Genomic DNA, 13,230 nt, shown 5'->3' with positions numbered 1-13,230 from the left:
ACTTCGATTGGACCCTTTTTGTCTTTTTATCAGGTTTAAGATTATAGGATAGTTAGTTATCTCAAGACACTTGGGATGTTAATGCAAAGATATATACATCCTACATGTGCACAACAACAGTGATTGTTGGCGAGGACACATTCACAGATATATGCGCATGAGAGATAGGGTGGGTGGAGGTTGTCGCCAGGCACGCACTTGATATGACGTAGAGCTTTAAAGATACGAATATCTGAGTTCTGGATTCCCATTTCATGTTCGATCCTCTTGTCCTTGCGTCAATACTTGGATAACATATCGTAAAATCCAAATGATCGGTAGGAGCAGTTCTAGGTAACACATGTATCGGATGCACTACGTATGCACTGGAGTATGAGGACTGTTTGGTTTTTGGGAGAGGAAAGTCCAATTGTGGAACCGACGTCATAAGGCCAACAGCGTACGAAACACGGTGTATGAATGACTTCCGTCAGTCAGCTGTCATCTACATGGCAAGACGACCTCATCGGTTGATTCCAACGATATATATGTACACAAGAGGTACATAGGCTGAGAGATTTTCCCCTCTGTTTTTAAAGTTATAAATCATACAAACAAAGAATAATTGTACAATATGGACACAGTCAAATCAATTGTTGATAGAGCTACAGGTGGTGAGAGCGCTACTGCTGCTGTGAGTGAATCTCTCTTTATCCCACTCGAGTATCGCTTTGTCTGTTGTCTGTACACCAATCGTGATCGTAACCTTGATTACTACGGTATTCCCGATCATCGCCCATCCAACCTAGAGATGCTGACATTTACCTATGTCTCTCGATGTAGCCAGGCGGTGAGACCGCCTCCAAAGGAGAATTTGCCAAACCTGGTGATTTCCCTATCGAATCTCAGGTAGATCGAGCAGTGGGTATCCAAGATGATATGACCAAGAAACCTTCCCCGGCAACTTTGCAGGAAGGTGATGAGGATTTCACTCAATACAAAGCTGCTAAGAAGGTGAGTCAAACACTCTTTTCTCATCGAAATCGCATAGACAGATATCGTGTAATACTGATGATATCGATGTATGATGGTCATCATAGCTCCTAGGCAAAAAGACGATCGTCACTGGAGGTGATTCAGGTATAGGTAGAGCGGCTGCTGTGATGTTTGCTATGGAAGGTGCCGATGTGAGTACATCTAACCATTTCACACATTTACTGTTCCCATTACTACTGTTGCTGTTATTCTTCAATTTCCGGGATGCTGATCGAGCTACCTGGGGGTGTTAGGTCGCATTGGTTTACTTGCCAGAAGAACAAAAAGATGCTGAAAAGTCAAAACAACTGATCGTTCAAGCTGGTGGACAATGTCTCTTGTTTCCTCAAGATATAAGGGACGAACAAGGTTGTAAGAGAGTGATCGATAGTGTCGTACAAGCTTGGGGTAAGATCGACGTATTGGTTAATAACGCTAGTGTCATGGTGAGTTCAGAGTTATCAGACTTCATGCATCCATACATCACTGTCTTTGGATTGTAGCTGATACGATGTTTTATTTTTGTAGTACTCTATCCCTGATATTACCGATATCACCACCGAGCAATTCGATAGAACTATCAAGACCAACATCTATGGTACTTTGTGAGTTGTTTACACAGATCGCCACTCCCACTCACTTGCAACGTAGACAATTTGACTGACTGATTGATTGTCGTGTCTCGTGAATCTCTATAGCTTTATGACCAGAGCTGCTGTACCTCACATTCCCAAGGGAGGTTCCATCATCGTCACAGCTTCTCAAGGTGAGTACTCTCACACTCTCAGCTATATATATATATTTGCTTTGAAAATGGACTAATCTGCCTTTCTTTTTTGCTAGTCGCTTACGCTGGTCCTCCCATGTTGGTAGACTACAGTATGACCAAAGGAGCTCAAGTAGCTATGGTCAGATGTCTATCCAACCAATTGCTATCGAAAGGTATCAGGTCAGTTTCACGTTCCCCTCACCCTCTTTCAGTCAATCTCAAGTCTTGATCGGGTATGTGATCTGATCTGATCTTATTGAATGTGCATTTTGTATATTAGAGTCAACGCAGTTTGTCCCGGACCAGTATGGACCCCTCTCCAACCAGCAGCAATGTCCGAAGATCAAATGAAAGAATGGCACAATTCCCCCGCGCCCATCGGTCGAATCGGTCAACCTTCCGAGCTCGGTCCGGCATACGTGTTTTTGGCAAGTCAAGATGCTAGTTTCATCAGTGGTCAGAGTATCCATGTCAATGGTGGAGCCATCGTTGCTGGATAAACGAGCCTCGTGACGAAAGAAGCCTTCAAAGGTTTTTCGATAACACCTCTAGTAGTATAAGTGTATATGTATCGTTAGTTTGTTCGAACCTGAAAGTAAATGGGAAGTGCCTTGAGATGTCATGTATCGTTCTGATGTCCAGTCATTCCATGCTTGGTGGTCAACCTGAGGGTCATTGTGTCAAAATTGATAGCGAGATTTTCGATCGTTGTCAGTATACTCATACCCATAATTATCGATCTGGAGCTGTATCAGTCATGCTATCTCAAATGGAGATTGATAGCGACCGAGTTTAGACTGTGTAGGTATATTTTCAAATTCAGCAAAGCGAACATCGAGAATCAAGTAGTCAGGTCCAAATAATCGTTATGAATATGCATCAAGTGAATATACAGTCTTCTCGTCATCGTCATTACCTCTTCCTTCATGTTATCCGAATTCCTTCCTATGAATTTTTTTCGCATTATGTTATATGTAATCCATCTTCCTATCCGTATGAGTTTTCGACCTTGATAGAATATGAATCGTATGCCGTATAACCACTTCCTCGAACTATTCCGAGCAATCTTATTACTCAACCAGTCTAGCAAACATTTTATTCTAGTCTAATAGCTCATACCCATTAATGAGCCAATCGATAAACTGTCGCGGCGTTTCCACCCATCACACCCGTCAACTCCTCTTTACCTTCTCCCAACTGGGTTATAACCCTCCTCAAGACGGAATACCATTCACCATTCGATATGGGTTGTTCCAAATCGCCAGGAATGGGGGACACTTTAGTCAAGTCGGCGAGAGGTAAGGCAGGGGTGGAACCGAATATGATACGATGACCACCGAACGCTTCAATAGCAGGGGAGACTAAGAAATGAAATGAAATGATTCATCAGTCTGAACTCTTTACGATCGTTACGAGCATACGAGAGGTATTCGACTGAAGTTACGGAGGTTTGTATACTTCTTAAAGCGAAGATATAAGAAATGATCCGATACCCACTATACATCCTCAAAACCCTTTCCAACTCTTTACGATCATCCCACCATTTCCCCTCGCTCTCTTTCCCCTGGACGATGTCCACGACTGGAGGTAAGGCTTTGAGGTATACGTTGGCGTGTAAGGAGAGGTTGGCAAGTCGAGCGAGATGGAGGTTGTATGCGTCGGAGTTGAGGAGGGGGGTAGAGGTTTTGGTCAGTGGAGGAGGGAGGATTCCGGCTATTGGGGAAAGAAAACATCATCAATGAGATTGAAAGAAAATGGGAGTTGACATTGAGTCTATCTGTGACGAGGGAGAGATACGAGTACAGGTCAGATCTTTCAATGTCAACTCACAAATTACAACTTTTCCAGGTTCTTTCCCATTCTCACCCGTTACCGGTGTACTCCCCCCACCTTCCGGTTTACCCCAACATCCATCCAGTGCATTCACAGCTTCTTCCAGAAGATCCCATTCTTTCTCTGATAAGGGGAATGTGGAAGGTACGATGATGTCGACAGCACCCTTGGCAATGTTGGTTATACTGGGTGGAGTCACTAAGGTGAGGTTGAGAATGGTTGGGTGGATGGAGAATGGTTTGACTCCGCTAAAAACAAGTCCGTCATCAGCTCATCCTTCCTTACTTCCGCTATGATAGGTAGTATAGCAATCAAATAATGGTTTCCAAAGGGATAGTAGTGCATGTGATCTATGACCCCATTGATTGCGGTGGATGTGACCATAGAGAACCACCGGCTACTCACAGAACAGCTTGGGCAGGTTCGGCCGATACATCCATTTTCACCTGTACTGCACTCCTCACAGGAGGACGGGGGAAGGAAGGGTCGAGACCATCGTATATCGGATCAGGGGTAGGTTCGATCTTCTTGATGAACGAGTGAGAATCAATGATGAATTCCGGGTGAATCGTCGATGGTGAAGGAGGTAAAGGGGCTGAAGCTACAACGGATTGAACCAAGAGAAAATTAACTCAGTCACTGGTGTTTGTCATAAGCAGAAGTATGAAGTGAAGGAGGACATACATGGACTGAGAGGTCCTTGAGGTGCGAAGAGGCTTTTGGGAAGGGGAGGCGGTCGTTTAGGAGGCATGATAGGTTTCGTTATGAATCAGTCGTTTCGTTATTCAGATAAGAGCAGTGATGAAGGAGAATGATGCTGGTAGCAAGTACTCGTAATAGCAAGTACTGCCTCTACGTGTAATCTTATGTTGGAGGATGTTGACAAATGAAATGAATGGTAGCAGACTAAAAAAAACTAAACAACGCACAAGCCATATCTCAAACGGTTAAGTTCAGACTGATACGCTAATTAATCTGTCTTGTTACACTTTAATATACTAATGATCCTGAATCATCTCCTTTCCCTCTAATCGTGTTTCAGCGATTTGTATTCAACGACCAACAAACAGACGAATACAAACTATACGAGTACTATAGCAAAATACTACTGCACATAATGACGATGCATGACACACACTGCATGAGCAGGAGCAAAGGACAGCAGCCACTACACAGTGTAATAGTTGGGACCCCGATAACAAGCATTTCAGCTCAATGGTCACAACACACCTACAAATGTACAGTCCTCCGTCCTCCTACTACATGTCCATTCAATTGGGCGCACTAAACTCCAATCTATTACCAGCATAATCCCTCACGAAGAACCTCGTAGGGTACTCTACACCTTTCGCACCCGAGTTCTCTTCACCCGGTTGATCACACTCCAACGCTGATGATTCTGCGCCAGACTGCTTGTGCTCGTATATCCTTTTTTGGAATGAGAGGAGTGCTTCGGGCGAGGAAATTTGAAAACATGGATGACGGGATGAAATGACCTTGGAGTCGGGTGAGATGTTCTCGAACGCTACGTGGATCTATACACATACGTGTTAATCAGCTTACTGTTTTAGACAGGTCGAATTATGCGAATTAGAGATAAGCCTTCCATGACTCACTTGTTGCGGACCGTCTCCTATCCTGAACCTAAACATGAACGTAACAAGTCAGCTTTGTCTTTTAAAACCAGGACGAGATAGAGTACGACTATAGCTGGAGAGAGTTGACCCACCATAGAAGGATTTCCCTCTGTAGTTGCGGTACAGGATCATTCTCAAATCCAATGACTTCTCCGTAGAACTCCTGAGCTAGATGTAATGTACCTTTCGGAACGGGCAGGTTGACATGTTGAAGTAGTATGGGTGTGTATGGTGGCATGATGAAGGAGTTATATATCGAATTTCTGTGGGAAATGCAGCTGGACCAGTATCTTGTTATTCCAACATATATATAGACAAGAGGACTGCCGTAAATGTAATACTACCATTGCATTCTGCGAGTCATCTCGTAATGTCATAGGACATGATTGGTCCGGTACCGGATATCCGGACCAAGTCCGATTCGTACCTGCCTCATTCCCCACTCGATATCACAAGTTATCATGGTAATGAGAAATGACAACGAGTTGACTGGATGGGAATGTTGGGTGACTGTAGTTGACGTGTAAGAAGTGAAGTTGATATCGTGGGTCATTATAAGATTATAAGAGGACAGAGCACGCAAGAATGCATGATTGATATCCTCTTCTGTCTTCCGATTGATAATATACACATCCACATCCATACCATACAAAATGCCCCCCAAAGCCACTTACAAGGTAATCCGCGAGACCAGCAAACCCAGCTCGACATGGTATCCCAACGCCGAACGATACTCGTATGAGGATGTTATCGGTACATACCCAACTTTCAAAGCGGCCAAGTCGGTTGCCGAGACCAATCTATCCGAAGAATGGGAAGAGAACGTATCTTTCTGGGTGAAATCGGTAGAAGAGAAGAAAGATTATTATGAGATGAAAGCTACTTTCCAGGAAGGTGAAACAATGAGGGTCTATACTGTCAAAGAGCAAGTGGAGAAAGAAGATCCTTCAGGTACCAAGACAGCGAAAGCTACATCGTCTGCGAAAGCGAAACAAACTGTTATGAAGCCACGACCACAAATCGAAGCGAAAGCGAAAGGGAAGTCTACAGCCAAATCTGGTTCGACGTCCAAGACGTCTGTCATTGGTAGACAGACTTCCACCAGAACCAAGCAAACTGCCAAGCTAGGTGGGAGAACTAAGAAATAGTCGTTCGATTACGGTCGCTCGGATGAAGTGATCCATATGGGTACGTTCAAGTAAGCAGACTTAATACAACAATATGCTGATAGTGTCATAAGTACAGGAAATTCTCCATTTGCCAGAAATACAGATATACGTAGCATAAAACCTCATGTATTCCCGTTTTTAGATTCTGAAAAACTAGAGATCGTCTCTCACTTTTATCACTCGTTTCCCTTCTTCTTCGCTTGCACCTTTGCCTGAGGTTTCGATGGTGGCTTCTCCCTTCCCTTGGCTTTACCTTTCGGTCCGGATGGAGCTTTCCCTTTCACCTCTTTCTTTTCAATCCATATCTTGTACTCATCACCTTCCATGTCTCTCACATTCAATTCATAATTCTCATTCTCTTTTTCATCCGACACCTCGTATCTCTCATAATCATCTTTATCACCTTCAAACTCTTCATCTACTAGTCCCAAAGCAGCTTCTCTAGCTTTTTCCCACGATGTATATAATCCATGTTCATACCTCTCAGTATCATACGATCCATCACCATTATATCTATTTGTAGAATCTTCTCGCATGATGGAGTATAATATATTTCCAGTTGAGGTAGTTCTGTTATTTGCGGCTTTACGTTTTGGACGTTGTAGGTGAATCAGGAGGAGGTGAAGGGGCGGATCTCTTCTCGCTATTCTTGTTCGAAGGATTTTTGAGTGGGGGGACTATCAATCTCCGCTGTGGAAGTATAGCATTTATACTCCTCTCCTTCTTCGAACGCCCCTACTATCTCATATACCCCATCTTCCTCGTTCTCTTCCAAAGTCTCGAAATCGTCTTCATCCGATTCTTCCAGCAGGAGTTTTTTCGCTTTCTTCTTGGCTTGTTCGTACGTTCAGTAACTTTCTAAGAGGTCAGTACTGTCGTTGAACTCGTTATGTCGCTCCATGAATACGTGATATATCGTTCGGGTCACTGTGAAATGGAAGATACCTCCGGATCTAAAGAGAAGGTATGCTTACAGATGTAGTTATATCTGCAAAAGTATGTGTTATCCAGAACTGGTTATCGAGATGAGAGATGAAAGACGGGATGCGAATGACGTAAGGGTGCGACGCGTGTGATCTTAGCGTAATCTACTTGGTCTGGTCGTATCAACTGAAGATTCCATGTGCATCACATGAATACTCGAGGAAGCACTCACAGTCTGTTCTTCCATGGAGTGAAAAGAACGTCCATCCCCAACAGCCCAAATCGCTCACTCAAAGAAACCGACAAACCCAAGAACCAAGACAAGTCACCACTATAATGAATCCCTCATCGTCCATCCTTGATGCCTTCCCTCTCAACTCCGATCCTTCCCATACGGTAAAATCAAACCCCATCCAAGCGTCCGACTCAGATGCACAACCTGAAACAGTCTATATAATCCTCGAACACACGTACGAGCACGATCAGGACCGCAAGGGACGGACAAAAGTCCCTACTAAATTCGCCTATTCGTCAATCCACGAGGCCAACCAGGCAGCATACAAGATCCTGATCTCGAGAGGTGGTGTAGATCAAGATGGTACGATGAAAGATCCCAATTGCCACACGGAATGTTTCTCGGGTGAACATATGTTCATGACGGGTAGGAATTATACTTGTTTTGTCGAGGTTAAGGAGATGAAGATGGTTTATCCCAAACAACCCCCAAACAACCCAAAACCAAGGGAAAGAAAAGAGCTTCTACAGGTGTGACTTCGGGGAAGGAATTAGGTCAACAGGATGGGAAGGGTCAAAAGAAACAGAAGAAGACGAGTGATGTAGTTGATCTGACTGGAGTGTAGGGGATTAGTATGAAGAGAGAAAAAGGAGACTATTGCTAGCTCTGTGACTGAAAATGTCGACATGAATGGGAGGCAGTGATGAATCGGGTTTCAGATCGACATGTTTTGTACTTTACCTTTCACGATGGATCTCATCCTTTATGGAAGAAAGGCAGGTAATTTCTACATTCACAATGGTAAGATAGAAAGACACCTATCGGGTCGAATTGAAGGGATTGTAATCTTCTCCCATTCTCTGTCGATTTCAGCAATACTTGAAATTACACACTAAACAAACAAACACATCGTCCGATTACTGACTCCATTGCCAAAGTACATCATCATTGTGTCTTGACATGCACTTACCAGCAGCCTTTTCTTTATCTGTCTTATCCCTCTTCTCAATCTCAACCGCCACTGCAATCCCCCCTTCGACCATGACATCTTTCAGCCCCGACCCCAATCTCGGTATTCGAACGGGGGACGACGGTGCTTTCCGTCTCAAACTGTTCAGCAACACCTCGCATTGTCTAGGCGACGTATTAGGTGAAGGTAACGTCAGGATGCCATATCTGAGAACGGGGTATTGCGATGAGGGTGCCGAGAAATGGGCTTGGAATATCGCTTTCCCAGGTAGTCTCACCGTACATAATCCCTCGAACGCATTCGCTTTGGAGTCCGTTGATCCTATTGGGGATGATCAGAACGTACGATTGACAGAACCTGATCAGTCCGTTGAGAGACAGAAGTAAGTTCGGTCGAGCCACAGCCAACTTAAACTGATTGTTTAGCCGGATTTAAAAGACTGTAGAACTCTTAACTGATTTGTTATCCTATATGCTATTATACAGATGGATGATAGATGATCAAGGTAGAATATCCGTTGGTGATCCAACTTCCACGTCAAACCCGAAATACTGTCTGAGTGCCATCGAAGGGGTTGACATTGATAAAGTTACCAAGGATTCTATTCGGTTATACCCTTGTGCTGGAGGTGATGAACAGTCTATGTCAATTATCAAACAACGTGAGTATAGTACGGGGACAATACTAAATATCGGACCTCGCTTGCGGCAGGTTATGACATGGCACAGTATACGATCGCTTACAGTTTACTTTCTTTTAAGGATGGACCACCGATTATAATACTTAATAATTCAAGATTATCTGCCCCTTAGTCTTTAGATAGTCATTTGTATAAACCGTCATCTATATGTACAGTATAGCTTACAATATCCGAAACGCAATTGAGCACAACGTATTGTGGAGCATAACGTACTGTATAGTACTTTATTCACGAATGGAAATCTGATTTTTACCAAAAATGCTATTCCATGATGAGATCAGGTGGGAGCAGTCTATCAAAGGTGGCGTGAAAATTACAGTATCCTTTCACTGGTGCTACAGCGTGTTGAAGGCTCTGCGAGCTCATAGGACGCAGTACAAGAGGTAATCTCTGCATGATGTATTTGATCATGGATGATCAGATGACACACGCCACAATGAGTTGATGACCACGACGTTTTGTACACGTATGATCTCATGATAATTGGATCACTGTACACAATGTAAACGCGTTATCATGTTTGCTGACTAACAAGTTCACCCGCTTCATATCTCATCCAATCCCAAATCATCACCCGCCATCTCTCCCATACCCAGACTAGCCAATATCTGCTGTACTTCCTTCCCTGCTCTGAACCTTCTTTCATCCGGATCCTCCAATGCGGCGAGTTCGGCACGTACACTTTGTAAATGCAACAACAAAGGCGTCGGGTCCATAGCCAATGTCATATCCGTATTTTCGAAATTCGCTTGCCGTTGATGGGTTGAAGGGGCAGTTTGATATTCTGTAAATTCATCAACATCGAAATCATCTTCAAACCCCTCTGCGTCTCCTTCCTGCGCATGTCGTTGAGGTAACGAGGTACTGGTTGATCTTGATGGTAAGTCGGAGGATATCGGATCGAATTTCTTATCATCCGTATCTAACCAATCTCCCTCACGACGAGGTCGAGGCTCAGGGTGAGGATGAAGGATCTGTTGATCTTGCTTCGATATCGATTCCAATACTGATGCCAGGTCATCTTGTTTTGATGGTGTTGTCTCTTTCCCATCTAATTTGACATCATCTCCCTTTGATTTTATATTGTTTATATCTTCATCATCAGAGTCTAACCAATCGTCCAATCTCGCATATTCCTCTTCCGCCGGACCAAAATCTTCGTCCTCGTCCTCGTCATCAAAATCGAAATCATCATTCAACCTATCCAGCTTATCAATATCATCAAAATCGAACCCAAAGTCTGCTTTGGCGATTTCCCTCTTGATGTCTTCCAAATCAGGGAATGATGAACCTGATGGTCCGATTGGTGGGATTTGAGAGGACGAAGAGGGTTGAAATGTCTCTGGGAATATATGAGGTATCGGTAAAGTCGATGAAGAAACAGGAGGTGGTGGAAGGCCTGAGATTTCTGATGGTTTCGGTAATTCAGATGTATTGGCTATGTTTAGTGGTTTACGATTCATTGATGGCCAGAGGTGGGTCATTAATGTTTGTCTGATTATCTCCAGGGGTGGCATGGCTATAAGTCATATGGACAGTGTATAAGCTACAAATGCCACTGTAAAAGAATGATGTATAGATAGGATATCAAGATGTCATGTACTCACGCCTTTCGTCATCTTCCTCAGTCAAGGGATTAACCTCGTCAACAAATTCCATTCCTATTTCTTCCAGCATGTCCACCACATCATTGATGGATCCCTCATTTTCCTCCAAGACTGAATTATCTTCCTTCTCATCTTCAAACTGCTCTGACAATTGGGAGGGAAGTGGTCGTATAGCCAAAGCTATATCTCGAGGTGTTGATAATAGCTTGATCAACGTCGGAGGTAATGATGCAGGTATCTGCATCGAACGGTAAGCGAAAAGCAGAGTAGCGACATCAAACATACGTGATCAGTTGAACTTACATCCTCAAAAAGATACATTATCACATCGATGTCTCTCGAATTGCTGATCAGACCATCATCAACGGTTTTACTCAGGGGTGCACAATGTATGTCCACATCGGCAGTATAGTATTTATTATCAATTGTCCATCGTATATGATCTCCCGGCTCGTTGTGTCCTTTGACACCTGTCAGACCTGTTCAGATGCATGTTCATAAGTTAAGCTGAGGCCGACAAAAAATGTGGTCACTGTAACTTACGGGTCAAGAAGGATGAAGGGTTGAGAAGGGGTGGATGGAGGAGAAGGATCTTATTGGGATTATCGTTGTTTGATGTCATCACGAGAGATGAGCAGTGAGCTTGTCGCGGTTCGAGATGCGTCTGGAAGCAGAGCAGAGATGTATCTCCGATGCGCTTCTCGTTATTGATTTGGTTTCTTGAACAAGGAAGGAAATAAAGCGAGAGATAAAAAGCAGAATCGGTGATGTGAATGAGGGAGTGACAGTGGGATTCGCACGAACCTCCTCCACCTTCACCATTACAACCGCATCAACGCATAAACAATCTTGCATTCTTCTGCATTCTGCATCGTCATGACCAAAAAACACCCTAAACCATGTCAACTATGCGATCTCAACCTTCAAGCTCGACGTCCAACTACCTACCTCCCGATGTCCCTCAGGCGTATGTACGGCAGGTGATAGTGAATTTACTGCTGAAGAGGGGTTTCGAAGGTGCAGAAGCGGGGGCTCTGACAGAGATTGAGCGACTGCTAGAACATCGTAAGTTTAAGTGATATCAAATCGCATGTCTCCTACATCTCCAGCTCTCACACTTGATTTCGAACTATACTTGAAGAGATTGTAATAGTGTATGTCAGACTGGATGTACTGACGCACAAACGCATTAGACATAACCAACTTATTCGAAGAATCACTCGAACTTGCCCATCTGTCAGGACGACGCGAGGCCAATGCCATTGATCTGGTAGCTGCGCAGGAGGAGAGTGGGTGGGGAGTAAAGAGGATGAAGAGGGAGTCGAAAAGGAAGAGGGGTAAAGGTGAGTCCAGCTGGTGCATTATGCCAACATGTCTTGTACCAGAAATGGAACAGCGAGTTTACTCTGGAGCGCTTGAAAAATTGCTATTCTTCCCTATTTCCAACTCCTCACGAGACATTCTCATTCTTTGAAGATATTGTATACCAAAGGGACTATTATTTTTTACTGACGTTATACTTGGATGACCAGCTCCTGATATACCATACGATCCTTCCAGCTCAACACCATCTTCACCTACTTTCCCCACCCTCTCTTCCCTACTTGACGAACAACACGGGGAAGAAGGGGAAGATATCAAACCTGATTTCTCGTCGACAGCAAAAGCAAAAGGAAGAGGAATCAAACCTGCTTATTCACAAGAATGGTTCCCCGTCTTACCTGAGAAATGGACTATGGTGGATGCCGACGCAAGTGATAAGGTGAGTAAAATCGACTAGGTTGATTAATGAATCCAACTTGATAATTGTACGTTGTCTACTGTAGGGGAATCATACACCAAATAAAGAAGATCAAAATCATAATCACAATCAACCGATTCAAGTCACTTCAGCATTATTGGATTTCATAAAGCTAACAGCTACTGAGCGTGGTGATATACCTCCTGAGTTGGGTGTGGTAAATTACAATAGGGTTGATTATAAGCAGGATTCAGCCCCGATGGACGGCTTGAAGGAAATGACAGCGGGGAAGGGGTTGAAGAGAAAATGGGGTGTGAAAGGGGTTTCGGCTAGGTCGTAAGATGGTTCTAAGGTCAATGAGGAAAATGATGCAGGAGGGCTGGATTGGTGTATTTAAAGTAGTGGAGTGAACTTGTTCTGCATGCCTGTGACGAAGAGCCTCACGAAACAAATGTGACTTTCTACAATGTCACTTCCTGTACGTATATCCATATGTTGAATGAACAACAACATGCTATGACATAACAAAAACATATACAACAAATGAATGAGAATTGAAAGAGTTAGATTTATATACAACAGATGGATCCACGCTCAATTCCATATATATCTATCCTACCATATCCTTCTA

General features: G+C 43.7%; 9 protein-coding genes across 9 annotated transcripts; 5 read left to right on the top strand and 4 right to left on the bottom strand.

Annotated features, from left to right (window-relative positions):
- Window positions 1-613: 613 nt before the first annotated feature.
- On the top strand, window positions 614-2,283 carry I203_107640 (uncharacterized protein; the record flags this gene model as incomplete). Its single annotated transcript, XM_019145713.1, has 8 exons — window positions 614-673; window positions 823-993; window positions 1,080-1,166; window positions 1,269-1,460; window positions 1,543-1,619; window positions 1,713-1,780; window positions 1,858-1,963; window positions 2,064-2,283. The coding sequence occupies 8 exons, from the start codon at window positions 614-616 to the stop codon at window positions 2,281-2,283; spliced, it is 981 nt and encodes a 326-aa protein (XP_019005532.1).
- Window positions 2,284-2,905: 622 nt separating this feature from the next.
- Window positions 2,906-4,367, bottom strand: I203_107639 (uncharacterized protein; the record flags this gene model as incomplete). Its single annotated transcript, XM_019145712.1, has 5 exons — window positions 2,906-3,144; window positions 3,281-3,496; window positions 3,614-3,864; window positions 4,022-4,217; window positions 4,301-4,367. The coding sequence occupies 5 exons, from the start codon at window positions 4,365-4,367 to the stop codon at window positions 2,906-2,908; spliced, it is 969 nt and encodes a 322-aa protein (XP_019005531.1).
- A 520-nt stretch (window positions 4,368-4,887) lies between these two features.
- Window positions 4,888-5,491, bottom strand: I203_107638 (uncharacterized protein; the record flags this gene model as incomplete). Its single annotated transcript, XM_019145711.1, has 3 exons — window positions 4,888-5,151; window positions 5,233-5,260; window positions 5,346-5,491. 3 exons carry the CDS (start codon window positions 5,489-5,491, stop codon window positions 4,888-4,890), a joined length of 438 nt encoding a protein of 145 aa, XP_019005530.1.
- A 415-nt stretch (window positions 5,492-5,906) lies between these two features.
- I203_107637 (uncharacterized protein) lies at window positions 5,907-6,401 on the top strand (the record flags this gene model as incomplete). The annotated part of the gene is made up of 1 exon (XM_019145710.1): window positions 5,907-6,401. The coding sequence occupies one exon, from the start codon at window positions 5,907-5,909 to the stop codon at window positions 6,399-6,401; it is 495 nt and encodes a 164-aa protein (XP_019005529.1).
- Window positions 6,402-6,598: 197 nt separating this feature from the next.
- I203_107636 (uncharacterized protein) lies at window positions 6,599-6,958 on the bottom strand (the record flags this gene model as incomplete). The annotated part of the gene is made up of 1 exon (XM_019145709.1): window positions 6,599-6,958. The coding sequence occupies one exon, from the start codon at window positions 6,956-6,958 to the stop codon at window positions 6,599-6,601; it is 360 nt and encodes a 119-aa protein (XP_019005528.1).
- A 724-nt stretch (window positions 6,959-7,682) lies between these two features.
- I203_107635 (uncharacterized protein) lies at window positions 7,683-8,206 on the top strand (the record flags this gene model as incomplete). Its single annotated transcript, XM_019145708.1, has 2 exons — window positions 7,683-7,986; window positions 8,040-8,206. The coding sequence occupies 2 exons, from the start codon at window positions 7,683-7,685 to the stop codon at window positions 8,204-8,206; spliced, it is 471 nt and encodes a 156-aa protein (XP_019005527.1).
- A 416-nt stretch (window positions 8,207-8,622) lies between these two features.
- On the top strand, window positions 8,623-9,338 carry I203_107634 (uncharacterized protein; the record flags this gene model as incomplete). The annotated part of the gene is made up of 3 exons (XM_019145707.1): window positions 8,623-8,933; window positions 9,037-9,212; window positions 9,313-9,338. 3 exons carry the CDS (start codon window positions 8,623-8,625, stop codon window positions 9,336-9,338), a joined length of 513 nt encoding a protein of 170 aa, XP_019005526.1.
- Window positions 9,339-9,796: 458 nt separating this feature from the next.
- I203_107633 (uncharacterized protein) lies at window positions 9,797-11,480 on the bottom strand (the record flags this gene model as incomplete). Its single annotated transcript, XM_019145706.1, has 4 exons — window positions 9,797-10,770; window positions 10,859-11,096; window positions 11,162-11,337; window positions 11,402-11,480. The coding sequence occupies 4 exons, from the start codon at window positions 11,478-11,480 to the stop codon at window positions 9,797-9,799; spliced, it is 1,467 nt and encodes a 488-aa protein (XP_019005525.1).
- Window positions 11,481-11,757: 277 nt separating this feature from the next.
- On the top strand, window positions 11,758-12,939 carry I203_107632 (uncharacterized protein; the record flags this gene model as incomplete). The annotated part of the gene is made up of 4 exons (XM_019145705.1): window positions 11,758-11,923; window positions 12,052-12,201; window positions 12,391-12,620; window positions 12,685-12,939. 4 exons carry the CDS (start codon window positions 11,758-11,760, stop codon window positions 12,937-12,939), a joined length of 801 nt encoding a protein of 266 aa, XP_019005524.1.
- Window positions 12,940-13,230: the final 291 nt, after the last annotated feature.

This window comes from Kwoniella mangroviensis, chromosome 2 (assembly GCF_000507465.2).
Source record: "Kwoniella mangroviensis CBS 8507 chromosome 2, whole genome shotgun sequence".
In the NCBI taxonomy this organism is placed as follows: domain Eukaryota; kingdom Fungi; phylum Basidiomycota; class Tremellomycetes; order Tremellales; family Cryptococcaceae; genus Kwoniella; species Kwoniella mangrovensis.
The sequence above is the reverse complement of the archived record's forward strand: the minus strand, read 5'-3'. Positions and strand labels throughout refer to the sequence as shown.